At 45.6% G+C, this 15,885-nt stretch overlaps 1 protein-coding gene across 1 annotated transcript in view; it reads right to left on the bottom strand.

The window, feature by feature from the left end:
- RAPGEFL1 (Rap guanine nucleotide exchange factor like 1) overlaps positions 1-15,885 on the bottom strand; it is a 69,723-nt gene that overhangs the window by 19,242 nt on the left and 34,596 nt on the right. Inside the window, exons 2-9 of the mRNA XM_066628920.1 lie at positions 13,557-13,635; positions 8,664-8,817; positions 8,318-8,415; positions 5,503-5,615; positions 4,802-4,969; positions 3,663-3,760; positions 2,810-2,932; positions 549-727 (exon numbers count right to left, since the gene is read on the bottom strand). Coding sequence (XP_066485017.1) covers positions 549-727; positions 2,810-2,932; positions 3,663-3,760; positions 4,802-4,969; positions 5,503-5,615; positions 8,318-8,415; positions 8,664-8,817; positions 13,557-13,635 — 1,012 coding nt within the window. The remainder of the gene's footprint in view (positions 1-548; positions 728-2,809; positions 2,933-3,662; positions 3,761-4,801; positions 4,970-5,502; positions 5,616-8,317; positions 8,416-8,663; positions 8,818-13,556; positions 13,636-15,885) is intronic.

Below are 15,885 nucleotides of genomic sequence, written 5' to 3'. Positions count from 1 at the left end.
GCTTCCAAGTCCTGCATAATGCTTTTATTTCCCTGTGGGCACAATCCTAATCAACTTTCTAGCACCAAGGGCAATGCAGTTCCGAGGTAAGGGAACAAACATTCCCTAACTTTGAAGAGGCCTCTGTGACTGTCACCCAACTGCAGGATGCAGCACATGCCCCATTAGCACAGCTGTGTCAATGCTGGAAAGTTGGTTAGGATTTTGGCCTATGACTAGCAAAAACAGAATAAACTGGGCATAATAGCAAGCATCTCAGAATAGTATAAGAAGAATCTTGTGGCACCTTGAAGACTGACTAATTTTAACATATGCATTCATGGGCTCTAGCCCACAAATTTTTTTTGACCTTTAAGATGCCACAAGATGCTTGTTGTTTTTCCTGCAACAGTGGACTAATAAAGCTACTCCCCTGAGAGAATGAACTGTGTAAAACCAGAGAACTGACAGATGATCGACATTGCCAGAGTTTTAAGCAGTCACCAAGGGACAAGTATCTGTAGGTGTCCATGCTGACCAACAGTAAAAAGATGAGGAGCAGCACTCACACAGCAGCAATCTTGATGAACTTCTTGAGGAGGTGGGCCCGCTTTCCCAGGGACTCGCAGAGGAGCACCTCTGTGGCTACCCAGTGTTGAACTTCACTGCAACGCTGCAGCAGCAGCTGTAGGTTAGCTGTCTCCCGTCGGCCACGTTCCCCGTGAAATACATAATCCACAAATTCCAGCTGCCAACAAGGACATGAGAAAATCACTATCCTGTGTGCCATCCCCAAACTGGGAGTGAAAGCGAGTATCCCCGCAGACTACAACCACAACACATTCTATTAAGATAAGTACCCCTCCCGTCCCCTGTCCTTCCATTAATTCATATATAATACAGATAAAGGGAACTTATGCTAAGGCCTTGTACTCACTGAGGTGATATACCCCATGTCTGGGATGTACCACTTCAAACTGCAGAAGTAGGGCGGTCATATCACTGAGTGTTTCTTCAAACAAAAATATCCTTCCACATAGAAAATGAGATGCCAAGGAAAAGGATTCCAGCCTAACACAGCTGAGCTAGTGTCCTATGTGGAGGAAAATAATTTTTGAATAAGGAGCACAGGAGCTCCTGCAGGACTGAAGTGGTTCAGTCCACACACAGCAAGAACTAGGCATAGGATATAGGAGGTATAACAGCCAAGACGTGACATTTTGGTAAGAATAGGTTTGCTACCAAATTGTTTCCCAACCACAACTGGTGCCAGATATAAAGGTCTCAGTAGGACTGCAATCAGCCCAGAATGGGACTGTGACTTATGGGAATTTGCCAGCTAGTTCTTAAAAAGTGTGTGGAAGAGTTGTAACACATTGCCCTGACACATGGGGCAATGACATCACAATGTCATGTGACATCATGACATCACTTCCAGGTTCTCCCTGCAGGAGGGAGCTCTTGCTGTAGTGGTTTCGCACCCCCATTCCTTCTTCTATGGAGGCTCCCCTTTGAAAGAGAAGGAACGGGGCAGGTCAAAGCCACCAGCGCCTCCTTCATAACTAGGGTGGAGAGCCTGAGGGGCAGTCATGCACCTCCCCGGGCATGTGCCCCTCAGGCTCCACCCTAGTTGCCCTTCTGGTGTGTGGGCAATGCCTGTGGAAATTTCAAGAGGCAGCATCTCCGAGCAGAGCACTAAGAAGGGCTTGAAGCATGTCTGAATGGGAGCTTGGATTGTGGCTAGCAGAAGAAGGAACAATGCATGTGAAGAATGCACCAAGTGAAGAAATACACATGCCAATAGTTGTACTGCAGTTGTAGAAGATGAGGTATACGTTCCTCTCCATACAGAGCACTTCATAATATTCTGAAGGTCATAATACACCTTATACTGGTGGCTTCATGTCAGAAAGTTGGTCCATCTTATTCAGTATTGTCTCTGGTGACTGACAGTGGTTTTCTAGGGTTTTGGACAGGGTTCCCTGGAGATGCCAAGGGATTGAATCTGGGATCTTCTGTGTACAAAGTTAGCACTGAGCTATGGCCCCTCCATTTGTTCCTTTATTCAGATGGACAACTGAGGTCAAGACATAGTGACCCAAACAAAGGCTTTCTTCCTTTTTTGGGGGGGGGGAGAGTTGATTCAAGCATCCAAGAATGGCACATAGTACAGCCGTCACTTCAGAGAGCACATGTTTGAATGGGCCTTTGGTCAGACTCTCCCTACACACAGAAAGCTAGCAAGTCAAACAGAAGGCTGAGCACAGAACTACACATTATCAGAAACAAGGGCCTGCTGTTGAAAACACCAGCTGTTTGTTAAGGTCCCTGTTCCCCCTCTGTGACGTGTAGTTCAGCATCTTGTATCCTGGCATCATGACACTGAGTGTTCCCCTGCTTGCAGGAGCCAAAGATGTAAAGCAGGGTGGGGAAGGAGTTCATGTTTTCAGAAGGAGCCCCTGTGATGTGGATAATGTGAGCTCTTACTTTCTAGCCTAGTGTTCCAAGACAGTGCAGTCCACCAAGGTCTGCACTACACGGCCTTTCTGACCATAAGAATCAGCACTCAGTCTGCAGCTAAACTGGATTGGAACACAGGACTCTCAAGCCCAATTCTAGCCCTCTGTGCAGTGGGGTTCTGCAGTCTCTCTGGAATCAGGACTGAGATACTGCCATTTAATTCAGCTCCCAACTATTCCCAAAGACTATGCACATCATTAAACAACTTTGCAATTCCTCCTTAAATAGAAAAACTGTCCAACTTCCACACCTTGGAAACAGACATATCCCTCATCCTCCAATAGCTATTAGGTGCATCCAGCTCTCTCACCTCATGGACACAGCGAAATAACTCCCAGTGGAAGGCAGTAAGGTGATTGGCCACATCCTCAGCTTCAATCCGATGGATCTCTGTGTCACCTGGCGATACCTGGATTTCATCAGGGAGGGGGACCTGGAGGAAAGGTCAATTGCAGGTGGGGGAAAGGAATTTCCACCATTTATTTTATTAGTTGTTGATCCCACACTTCTCTCCTGCCCTTCCTTCAAAGACCTTGGAGTGGTGTACATGGTTTCCTTCTCTCCCATTTTATCCTCATAACTCTGTGAGGTAGGTTAGGCTGGGAGTGCATGACTGGTCACTCAGTGCAGTTCAGGACTGACTTGGGATTTGAACTTGGTTCTAGTCCAACACTCTAACCTAACTTGTTTCATACAGAGGGCCAAAGCTAGCATTCATGGTGCCTGCTGAGAATTGGCAGTGTCATCATTAAGAAGAAAGTGACATCATTAAGCAGATGATGGCCTGAAATAAACACTTTGTTCTCACATAGAATTAGCTGCAAATGACAGAAGAGAGAATGTGCAAATCTTTTCCATATTTTCAAGATAAGAGAGAGCCCAATTATCACGCTGGGAAAGCCCAGTTATAATGGGGAATGGATAAATTCTGGGGGCCGCATTCGGCTAGAAGGCCTTATGTAGACCCTTGCTCTAACCACTACACCACACATAGTTCTTTGGGTTAAAACCAAGAGGTAAAGATGGAAGATACTGATATAGTGAACATAGAGGCTTACACTAACAAACAGATAGTGACACCCACATAGCAAAAGGACACCCCAAGCCCTCTCAGTTCCAGACACAAGAATAACATATAAATGGAAGGAGGGGCATTTACTCACCAGAGAAGGGAAAGTATCCTTAGTGCAAGCAAAAAGATGGCTGTTTATCCCCAGGGTTGTGAAAACACACTCTTCATTGGGCTGCAGCACAGATTTCTCTAGGGGTGAGGAAGAATGGAACAGATAATGAGTTGCTTAGAATGGCTGAAAAATCAGAGGAAAGTCAAATGTTCTCTGGTGAAACTTGGGTAGATGGGGTTTGGCACACATTCACTGTCTGATCAATTGCCGTATTTGTGGCCTAGGACAGAAGTTCCTAAAACGTTATCTGCTCACACTGCCCCTGCTGTTCTGCTGATGTGTTTCTCTTGGAAATTTACAATAGCCTGCAGTACCAGCATGAGTTTACTGTGCCACCCCAAGGCACCATGGCACACAGTTTGGGAACTGCAGGCCAAGGGGGATTTTTCCACCAAGTCAAAAGGGTTAGTGACGCTTGCTCCCCACCCTTCTGCGACAGCATGCAGGCCAGCTGGCTTGTCTGACACGTATGGAGCTAATGCAGTGCTCCTCCTCAGTGTTTCTTCTACAAGCACAACATGGTCTTGGTTGCATAGGGACAACTTCCAGAAGGATAGTTCTTTTCCTATTGTAGCATAGCAACCTGGAGCACCTTGAAGAAGGTTAGTATGTTGGAAGCCTGGTGGATGGATGGTTGTGCCTCTCACTGTTTGCTTGAACTTTTGATCTTTTCCAGTCTTATGACTAATAGCCCAAATGTGCCTAACATCATGCATGGCATTGGTAGCAATAGATATAGTTAACACCTTTTTCTCCAGTCTCAACTCGAAGTCTTTAGTACCTAGAAAGGTAGCCAGTGAAATTTTCCTCATCATTTTACCTTGAAGATAACTGTTTTTTAAACCTGCGATATTTTGGTATTCCAAGCTGCTGTACAGGAGCTATGGCTAATTAAAAAAGGTGACAATCCAACTCCTTTGTCTACAGTACTAAACTGTGATAAGATAATACTAACAGGCTGTTCTTTTCTTCATAACATTTAACATACTGGAAGAAAATTATGGAAATTTTTTGTCTGATTTTTTTTTTCATCAGACAGAAAGTTTCTGAGCAGGGACAAAAGTTTGTCAGGTTTCGCTGTTGCCTGGTTTCCATCACATCTCCCAGGTGACACTTACCTCCTGATGATGCTACTGCCACCAGAATTAGTGCCTCCTCCCGTGTGGGCTGTTCGTCAGAATATTGTAGCTTCTCTGTAACCGAGGTGAGTATGTCCTGCACAGAAGCAGACAGGCGGCTGCGGATGGTGACATAGGAGTGGTCGGGCATGTAGACACGGCAGAAGACTAGAAGGACAAAAGGTGGGGAGTGGTCATGTGCAATCTGCAGAGGATGGCAATCATGGGTTGTAGTCCTACAAACAACAGTATGAACTGGCCACAAGGCCTGAGTGCAAGTGGGTCAACAAATGGAATCTGCAGAAGATTGAAATAATGATAACTGAGAGGCCATGGAAGAAATTGGGAATCTGCCATGGTTGGATCTCCTCTGGTCACACAGGCTCACAGTCTTGGGGTGTTTCCTGGATTAACCACGCACTCTGAATCCCAAGGTTGTGGCAGTAGCCAGGAATGCTTGGGAGTGGACTTGGGCTTAAACACACCTGCTTCCATAAATGACCACATTACATTTTACACTTTGAGATCGATCACTTAATACTGAACTCTCCATCTGGCACTCTGACTTCCAACTTCCTCTGCTTTTACTTATGGTAAATAAAGAAAAGCATTTATGAATGAAAACACATGACAAAACTGCTGTTGCTATTCATCAGAATTTTAAAGATAACCCATGAGAAATCCATCCTGTGAATACCCACTTTCATCTGACCCACGGAAAGCCACTCGTGTCTGAAGGCAGGAATCTATGCGCCGGAAATGACGGAAAAGGGGCTTGACTTGTTTGCAGGGGGGATGGTTTTCTTCAGTCACCCTGTAGCCAGAAGGCAAGATTGAGAAGTCAACAAAGGGCAAAGAATCCTGATTGTACTGTGTGCCACTTTTATACAGGCAGGGAGTTGATACAATCATGCAAAATTGTCACAATTTCTGAAAGGGGGGGGGAAATGCAGTTTCTGAGGAGCACTTATGAGTTCAGAGATCATTTTGGATAGGGATATGGCCATGAGACCATATGGTCTCAAGTGTTGCTGCCCAGGGAGGTGCGTGGGGCGGCGGCAAGAAATAGGGCCTTCTCAGTAGTGGCACCAAAGCTATGGAATTCCCTCCTCCTTGACTTACGAACTGCTCCCTCTCCTGAAACTTTCCGGTGAGGCCTGAAGACTCTTCTGCTTAGACAAGCCTTCTGAGTTCCTGGCCTTTTAAACATCATTTTTAACATCTTTCAATACTTTTTAAACACCTGGTTACAGGCCTGGATCCTTTTATAAATTGCTGCTCTGTGCTCTTTTACACTTTTATCTGACTGGTGTTTTTAAGATGTGTTTTTGCTAACATGTTTTATTTTGTTTTTAAATTATTTAATCTATGTTTTAACCATTGTTGTAAGCCGCCTTGGGTCCCTGCAGGGAGGAAGGCGGGATATAAATAAAGTTAATAATAATAAATAATGAGAGCAGTCCCTTGGTAGCTGGCCCAACAACCCACCAAAGATCAAACTACACATTACAGGACGTGCAAGTTTAGCATTTCCATGCTTGTTGTTCTTTTCAACCACAAACAGTAGCTGTCTTGGGGCCCCCCACAGATTGGGATGACCGCTCTGGAATTAAGGAGTTTAGCCCTGTGGTCCTGCCCTCGTCCCAGTCCAGATCCTGCCCCCTGCTCCACAGTGGTACTCCTATTTGTCAAGGCAAAAAAAGCTTCCATTGGCAGCAGTGCCCACAAAAGCTTTTTCCCCTTGACAAACAGGAGCCACAGGAAAGGATTCCAATTGGGACTGCAGTGGAAGAAAGTTAAATCCTTCTAACCGTTGCCATGGTCCTGCTCTGAGGGAGGTGGGTGTAATCCTGCTACTATTTATTGAAGAAAAATAAGCACAGAAGCACTCATCATTTTCTGCCACACGCAATCTGACCCTTGATTGGACACTTTTCAAATATTTACCTAAGATTGTCAAAGTTTTTCAGGTACCAGTGCCTCAAGAGAGGTTATAGTCATTGCTCCATCTCCCTGTTCATTGCCAAGTCGCCCTTCCTTTATTCACAGATAAACATTAATAACCCAGCAGATGGGAGGAAAGTGAGTGACAAGGACCCAGGAAGAAAATGGGCAGGTAGCCCAGCTGTAGGAATTTCTTGTGCTGCATAAGTACCATTATTGGCACAGGTAGTGTCTTCAGGTCGCAAGGTGGCATCATGACATCTACCGCAGCTTTATCTTAGCTTCCGCTGTTCAGAGCTGGTGCCATAGGATGAGCTCAGATAACCCAGTTCTAATCTCTTCTGTGCCACAAACCTTCTGCGTGGCTTTATGCGAGCCATGGCTTTTCTACCCTTTCTTTTCCATCTCATACAGGACCAAAAGCACTGGCCTGCTTTAAGGGGTTGCTGTAAGAATTTCTGAGATGATGTGCGTGATGTGCTTTGAGAGCTTAGAAAAATGCTGTATAAAAATGAAATACAGGTAGGGCCTCCATATCCGCAGACCCATGTGGAGTTGGACCCATCTGGGTCCACTGGAGGGCTTTCAGAAGCCCGCAGAGGCAATGCATGTCTGCCCAGTGCCTCTGCGGGCTTCAGAGTGGCTGTTTGGGCTGAAAGAATGCAACTTCCAGTTTCCCAAAGGAAACTGGGTTTTTACGCCATATATGGCACTCTGGGGAAGCCCCTGAAGGTGACACAGCTCTGGTTCCCTTCACAGGGAACCTTCACAGGGCTTCACAGGGCTTAAAGGGACCAATCGCAGATTTGCTTTTCTGTGAATTTTGGCATCTGTTGGGGGGGGTTCCGAGAACCGATCCTCTGCAGGTACCGAGGCCCAGCCTGCACTGTCACCAGCATTTCCATTTTATTGGGTTTCACCAAAAGCCACCCTGTGAAGACCAAACTAGACAAGAAACAAAGTTGCATATATGTACTGTTCCCCACACGTCTTTAAAAACTAAAAGCAGATTTGTGAGACTATGAGTTTAAGAGGCGGAATTGTGGTAGGAACAGGGATTAGCCCATTCACGCCAGCAGTTTTTTCAGATCTCCCATCCCTGAGCTGCTATTCCATTGCAGGAGAGAGAGAAAAATACAAATATTCAGTAGGAGAAAAGCACCTGGAGAGACATTTGGGTAGAAAAATGGCCAGAAGGTGAAAGGGTCAAGTTACCCTTTCCTCCTGCCATTTCTTCCTCAGTTAAAACTTGCTATCTTTTTTTTTTAAGTAGCGGAGAAGTACAGACACAACTATGCATCACATCTAGTATGAGCCTGAATGTATGGCTAAGCTGGAATGTGCAGTCATGTCTGCTGCACCCAAACAGGCATATCCACAGAGCAACACTGATTTTCAAAGCAAGAGACAATTTTGTCTCTGGATCTTTATGTCCAAGGAAATGACATCTTAGGTGGGTATAACTTGGGGAAAGCAACGCTATCACTGTAATGCTTCCTAGGTCCTCAGGGCTTGCTAGTGCAGTAGACGTTCTACCTTCTTCCTAATTACATCTTCCTGCTCTCTACTTACTTGAGTTCAACGGTCTCTACCAGCTGGTGTAGTTTCAGAATTTCATCTTCCAGTTTGTGATAGAGAGAAGAGTCCTTCATGATCAGCAGATACAGATCCTAGGAGAAAACAGAAAGAAGGTGGCTTGGGCCACAGTGCACTGATGCTGAGGGACACCAGCTGCTCGTGCCCACCTGATACATTCCAGCAAAAAGCTTGGTCTTGCTATATCAGGAGGTGTGCTGGCATAGGAAAACGCTGGCTGCAGCATTATCTTGCATTCTGGCAGTATGGATGTGTTAAAAAAACAAACCTCAGTAAGTTTCTAGTTCTTATGGAGGGAGGGATTAGGATGGCCAAACTGTACCTTGATGACTTTGCCTGCTTTCTCCTCCTCCTGCAAGATCCCCTTGTAGGTCTCTAAGAAGTGCAACAAGATGACCAAGACAGCTCTCTTCCGGTGCATGGCCTCGCCTTCCTTCCAACATGGCGGTGCTGGGATTGTCGATGCTGTCACGAAGGTGACCGCAGGAAGGTCAAGGACAAATCACAGGGTGATCGAAAGAGATACAAACATTCCAAGTGGCAATTTTTTTGGAGGGGAAGAAATCTGGGCCCAGTTCCTTCTGAAGTGCAGTTGGTAACTATCCATGAGAGAGCCTACTTGGTGGTTGCCCCGTCTGTGGAACTCCCTGCCCTGCAAGGTACAGCTGGCCCCCCTACTGACACATGCTACTAGCTGAAAACCTGACTTCTTCAGCAGGCCTTTGTGTAATTATCATGAATGTAGATCGGTTCTGACCCTCACCTTGTTCTGATCTTTATTTTAATCGCCAATTGTTTTTCTACTAATTTTGTAATTGCTTTTTCTTGAATGTATTGTTTTTATTCTTTATAATGTAAGCTGCATTTTCAATGGAAAGGGTATGGGATTAACTTTTTAGAAATATATCAAAAACGGATAGCAATATGTCAAGTATAGGTTGGAGAATGTTAAGAGCTGCAAAGGATGCCAATGGGCCATTTATTCCCATTTCCCTGTGCTATATATATTATATATATTTTCCAAACAACTACATATTTGTGCACATAGGTATCTAAGGTATCCCTAAGAATCCCACTTGATGTCAGACCTCCCCAGGCCAGGAGGTCTGGGGTCAAAGTTCAGTGAAGTTCAGTGGACCAAACATAAGTTCTCTTACAACCAATCCTATCCCTGGCAAGGTTGCCGGTTGCCGGTTGCCACAGCACCAAAATGGTGACTGCTGTATCCTGCAGTCTCACGGAGGCCACTGGAGGTCTCCTCGGGGGTAGGGGACTTTCAGTCTCTTTCCCCAAGGAAAGCCCCAAACCCTGCAATGGGGTTTCTCATTTCCGCACTGGCTATTTTCCAGCCCAACACAGAGGACAGGATCAAGTGGAGCAGAGTTCCATTGGTCCCACCCCCTCCCGGGCCAGTTCCTCCCCCTGCTCTGCCTTTCCCCTGCCTCAGAATGCCTCCACTGTCCCAAAAGCCCACACTGCCACCTGGAGCTCTTACCTTGCTTCAGGCAGCGTCCTTCTGGCGCTGGACCCAGCGCCGATTGGTGCTGGCCAGATGCCAGTGCTCCCTCCTCCCATGGTGCCATAAACATGATTTACGGCACATTTACAGCACTTAGCACCAGTACTGGAGCTCAGCACCAGAGTCTGGTGAGCAATGGATTGGGCCCATACTTGAGTGAGCTATTGTGAGGATAAAATATTGGAGAAGGAGAGTGATAAAAATATACATTATTTTTATATTTAATAAGTGGAAGCTGCAATCTTATATATTATATACATGCATGGGAGTCCTACTGAACAAAATGATGCTTACTTGTGAAGAGATGCACATAAGATTGCACTGCAAGGCAGTGCAATCCCATTCATCTATCGCGCACCTGCAAGTGTGCTTTATTTAAAGCAGCAAACAGGTTACAATTAAAGCATAAAATCAGAAACTTGAAATGAAAACAATAATAAACATCTTCACAAGGGCCGAAATACATGATAAATAAATGTGACATTGACCCTCTCATGCACACTTACAAACCTCAGTTTTCTTTGGTAAATAGCTATCAGCCTGTGCCCCCACAGATTGAGACCACTGCTGGGAGGGGGGGCTTAATCCTACCCCTGTTATGGCCTCAATCCAAATCTTCTCCACACATGTCTGCTGTTGGCCCAGGAGAAAAGCTCCTACTGATGCCAAGAATCATGGGAAACTCAGCTTATTTAAGTGCAGCTTATTCGTTACTCAGCTTATTCCTTCCTTTTCAAGATAGGAAGAAAATGAAAGCAAGTCTCTAGATTTTTTAGTTGCAGATATACTCATGTTGAGACTGCTCATGTATAGTCAAAATGTGCAAACCAGATCTAAGAAAATGCGTTAAGCAGGGAGTGACTAAAAAATTATTTTTAGTTCTTTTCTTAAAAGGTGTGGCCACTGTTGCAATACAGAAGTTAGTGTGTACATCTCTGTGTATGTGTGAGTTATCCCTGGAAACTCACAGAACCAGAGAAGGTAACATTCCACATTCATACACACACCCTTGCACATATTGAAACCCATATTTGTGGCAGGGGACGGACAGACTGGTAACAGGGATGGGCACCTTAATTATCACTGGTTGGCTGATATTAACAAAGTCCAACAGACTGTTTATGTTACACAGTCACGTTACATTATCTTACTTGGGCAAAAGCCTTGTGTGCCAAGATTCGCTTTCAAAGAAGCTCATCCAGGAGGCCAGAGGAGACAGATTAAATTCCCCAGTCAAGCAAACTAGGCTAAGATTAAATCTGCCTGTGGCATTAACTAAAACTGAGTCTAGTTCTTCACAAATTTTGCTGTATTCTTCCCCCAGTGTATTCTTCACTACTCATTAGCATTTTTCCGTCTTGTCAGAGCCGCACTTTCTCCCAAAAGCTGAAGGGGACATCCATGGGGAGATAACCATGTATTATCACTATATCCTCAGAGCAATGGTATAAAGTCGATTAGATTGAGGCCAAAACTACAAAGGACTTGTGGATATCACCAAACCCACATCTCTCCAGCATCGCTGCAAAGACATGAGGCATGATGTGATAACATCATGTTAGCATTACCCACCCATCCAAGCAACTGTCCACAGCATGGAATGAGGGGAGGAAAATGCAAAACACAATAGCGTCACATCAAATTTTTTCAAAAACTACACATCGCCCAGGAGATGTGAGGGAAGACATGTGTTGAGAGTCCCTGTGCATCTCACCACAGGATGTTGTTTGGAATTGATTTTGTCCAAGATCCCCGAGTGGGGTTTGTAGCTGTTTTCACCCTATGCAGCAATCATGTTTACTACATATACCTGTAAAACATGACAAGGGTATGTGTTTCTTCAAATACTTGCAGACTCAAGGTGAATGTCTTCCACCTTGGAAGAAACATTTTGTCACAGTTTCCTGCCACATGTGTTTAGAGATGCATGCTGTCCCTTTGTAGTTTACACACATAGGTGGCAAAACGTGACTGTCCTATTAAGTGTGAATCAGCTTAATTGATGTTTGAATGAGGACATCTGGGGGACTAAATAGTTCACTCCTTCACGCTCAGTCATGAGTGTATCCACACTGCTCAGATGCTTCCTTGCCAGCAAAAAAGGGGCCCATGAGTAGCTCCAAACACTTAATAGTAAACATCCAGGAAACGAAGTATGCATCATTCTTGAAGCTCAGACTCCAGCAAAGAGCAAGCCACAGCACATGGAGACAAGCATGCTGAGCTGTAAAGGTTTTCAGTGAGATCTAGAATGTTTGTCTGAACAAATGGGACAAAGTTCACAATGGAAGGGTGAATTCTTCCTATGTGTGCTTTAAACAGCCCTCTAACTGGGAGAGATTTTGCCATGCAGTGGTAGTCAGGAAACTATCTATGCTTGCTGAATGTAAGATGGATTTGCTGACTAATCATAAATTGGCTCATGCTGAGTCAGGCTATTGGTCCACATAACCCAATAATGCCAAATTGGGCTGGTAGAAGCTACCCAAAGTCTAGATTACTCAAGATCCTTTTAACTGGAGATGCCAAAGACTAAGCTCTATCACCAAGTTATGGAGCCTCCCATAAAGATCTCATCAATGTTGAACAGGAACAGGATAGTAATTACCTCCCTTGTTGTTGCACTACAAGCAACCTCTTGAAACTGGCCATCCAAACACAGGATAAGTCTGCAATCCTATCCACACCTTCCTGAGAGTAAGCCTCATTGAATACAATGGATTTTACTTCTGAGTAGATATGCACAGGATTGTGCTGTAAGCAGGGCCAGTCTTGGGAGCTGCGGGGCCCAACTGGAAACATTTTTGCGGGGCCCCCTCTAAATTTTTTAGCTCTTAGCTTGAAAGGAGCCAGACCAAGAAATAAACATCTGTGACTTCTGTGCAAGTGGATAGGGCTCCTGTACCTTTAGTGGTTGCGCGAAATAGGCACCTGGGAGGTCAGCCGGAGGGAGTGCGTACCCAGCCCACAGCACTTCCCAACTTTATCTGTCACTGCCCTGATCACAGCAGCCCGCTCTGGATTGGGACGGGAGAGTGGTTGGCACCGGAAGCTGCGAGGGTGGGGAAAGAGTGAGGTGTGCATGCTGCCACCCGCATAGCCCCAGTTTTCGGGCCAGCAACAATGGGTGGGAGCTGCTTCCAAACTGATCCAATTTCAGGCCAAAGGGAAGCAGCGATAGGCATTCAGGCAGTGCGGGGCCCACTTGGGCAAAATCTCCTGAATTGCCTAAAAGTCAGCCCTGGCTGTAAGTTAATCTAGAACGGTGATAACAGAGAAAAAGCAGAATCCTCCTCATATAAGCCAGAAGAAAGATAATGCTAATCTTCTCGCTTGGCATAATTTATTCATCTTCTTTTAGCCCTGGGGAAGGACAGCATACAAGGTGGAACACTGAAGCCAAATGACTCTGGGCACTGGAAATGTTCTTTTTCCGGCTTGTGATTTCACCAAGGCAATGCAGAAACATTTTCAAGACCACCTTCACAAGCCGTAAAGACTAGAAACTTTGTTTTAAAAGAAGAATTAAAGCTGGGGTTCTCATGAGGAGTTAGTGCAGGGCAAGTGTGGAATCATGGAGCTCCAGTTTCCCTAGTAGTTAAGGAGCCAGAAGAGCACGCCTCCCCCCTTCCGCCACCCACCCCAAACACCACCATTCTTAAAAGTCCCTTTCCCAACATCACACAGGAAGGATATTGCTGGTGCAGCTGATGCAGGAACTGCTCTGTGGGCAGGAACAACGAGTGGGTGAGGACGATGTCATCTAAGAGCAGGTCTAAGAGAAGGCAGGAAGGGAGGGAGAGAAAAAGAGAGAGATGATACCACTGTCCCGCCCTCAAAGTACAAGGCAACAGCCACGACAGGGAATCTGGACCACCCTCTTTTCTTGAGTGATGTAGCGGGTTGGGACATGCAGGCCGCCATGTGAACAGTCCTTGCACGTGGTCAGAAGAAGGCTGAAACACGCCCAAATCAAACAGGTTTCAGGGGCCCCGCCTCTTGCATTTTTGCAATGAGTTTTTGCCTCAAGTGGGGAAATATTGGACCTTATCGCTGATTTTTACTCTCTCCATCCATACATAATCAAAACCAGAGCCTGATTTAATCCAGAAATTGGCACACTAGGACCCAGAGCTCAGATCCTGAACATGAGAAATAAAATCAGAGCATTAGCATGTGTAGAGAGTGTTTCTGCAAAACCAATGAATAAACCATAATTAGGTCCTATATGTTTTTCATGAGAAAGAAAGCTTTTGAGACACAGTGCAATTTCTTGAGGTCCCATATATCTTATCATACAAATTAAGCCAATCGCAACCCAACCCCTAATCCTACCAAGTTTTTTCTCATATATTTCTTCCTTGATCTTGCCTTTTAATTTTACTATTTTTTACATACTGAAAAAATAGCTACTTTGTCTCTAACAACAGAAACAAAGGCCACAGAGCCACAGTTTACGCTGCATCTCTACACCAATAGTGTTCCAGAAAGCACATGGATCATACTGCAGAACCCCTACAGCCCTGGTTATTGCGCTGGTCACTAAAGCTCATTAGGTGACTTCAACGTCTAGTACTGTGAGAGAAGGGGACATGTTCTCTCTATCCAATCTCCACAGCACTCATAATTTAAGAACCTTCTCTCACCCCTTCCCACCACTTACAGCACAATCCTACACTTGACAAATACAGGGTACAGGGTATGGCACATGCTCTCAGATGCCAACACAGTAACATCTCTGCTGGCACAACTATAGATCTATAATCTCTATATAGAAAACTCTGCTTTCTAAAGTCTACTGTCCAAGAGGACAGAGGACACTCCAAGTGGCCAGCTGTGCAGACCACAAGGGAAGCCTGCAGCATGTCTGGCAGCCAGGACTAGCGTGATCCCAGCTGTTCCTCTGTGAAGTTGCTGACCTACTTGTTCCAGACAGGAGCCTCTCACCAGCATTAGTCAAGCCCTGCCATTGAAGCCCCAGTTAAATGACATCGCTAGGGGTGTGACGTGCACTGGGGGGAGTGACACCACTATTGGCCAAAATTGTTAAAATTGCAGTTTTTAGGAATTATACCATTATTTATGTATCATTTGATGTGTAATTTACAGCAGAATGCAATACAATAAACCGTGCTGAAATACCTCTATTCTATCAAAAGTTATAGCCAAAAAACCAGCGGAGATGGGGGCAATGATGCATAGCCACGCCCACTGCCCTGGGTGTTGCCACTGCATGGGAGGAAGTTTATTATGGGGGTGACACGCTGACCTCCCGCACCAGGTGACAAAACCCCAGTGACGCCACTGCCCAGTACCATGTGCCACAGACACCAATTCTATGCTGACATACCTTAACCACCAGCACAACTACAGCCCGTGTAAATCCCAAAATAGGGTGGAGACATGGGTGACATGGGGGATGGTGTGGGATGGGAAGGAGCTGAAGTATGTCATATCCTAAAACCCCTCTAAAATCCTCTATGGAGAACTCGTGCAAGGAAAGCGCCCTACAGGTAGACCACAGCTGCAATACAAGGATATCTGCAAGAGGGATCTGAAGGCCTTAGGAGTGGACCTCAGCAGGTGGGAAACCCTGGCCTCTGAGCGGCCCGCTTGGAGGCAGGCTGTGCAGCATGGCCTTTCCCAGTTTGAAGAGACACTTGGCCAACAGTCTGAGGCAAAGAGGCAAAGAAGGAAGGCCCATAGCCAGGGAGACAGACCAGGGACAGACTGCACTTGCTCCCGGTGTGGAAGGGATTGTCACTCCCGAATTGGCCTTTTCAGCCACACTAGACGCTGTTCCAGAACCATCTTTCAGAGCGCGATACCATAGTCTTTCGAGACTGAAGGTTGCCAACATGCAAAACCCCTCTGAACAATATACATGACCCAAATGTTAAAAGAATGCTACATCAATGTTGGAGCTGCCATAAAAATGCCAGAAAATCCCACAAGTCTTCCCTGCCCACTTTCCTACAGTGGAGCACAGGATACACACAATACTCTGTAGCTAACTGCAGCCCAT

The sequence above is a fragment of the Tiliqua scincoides genome, chromosome 5, assembly GCF_035046505.1.
Source record: "Tiliqua scincoides isolate rTilSci1 chromosome 5, rTilSci1.hap2, whole genome shotgun sequence".
NCBI lineage: Eukaryota > Metazoa > Chordata > Lepidosauria > Squamata > Scincidae > Tiliqua > Tiliqua scincoides.
Note: the sequence above shows the minus strand (reverse complement) of the source record. Positions and strands in the feature narration are given on the sequence as shown.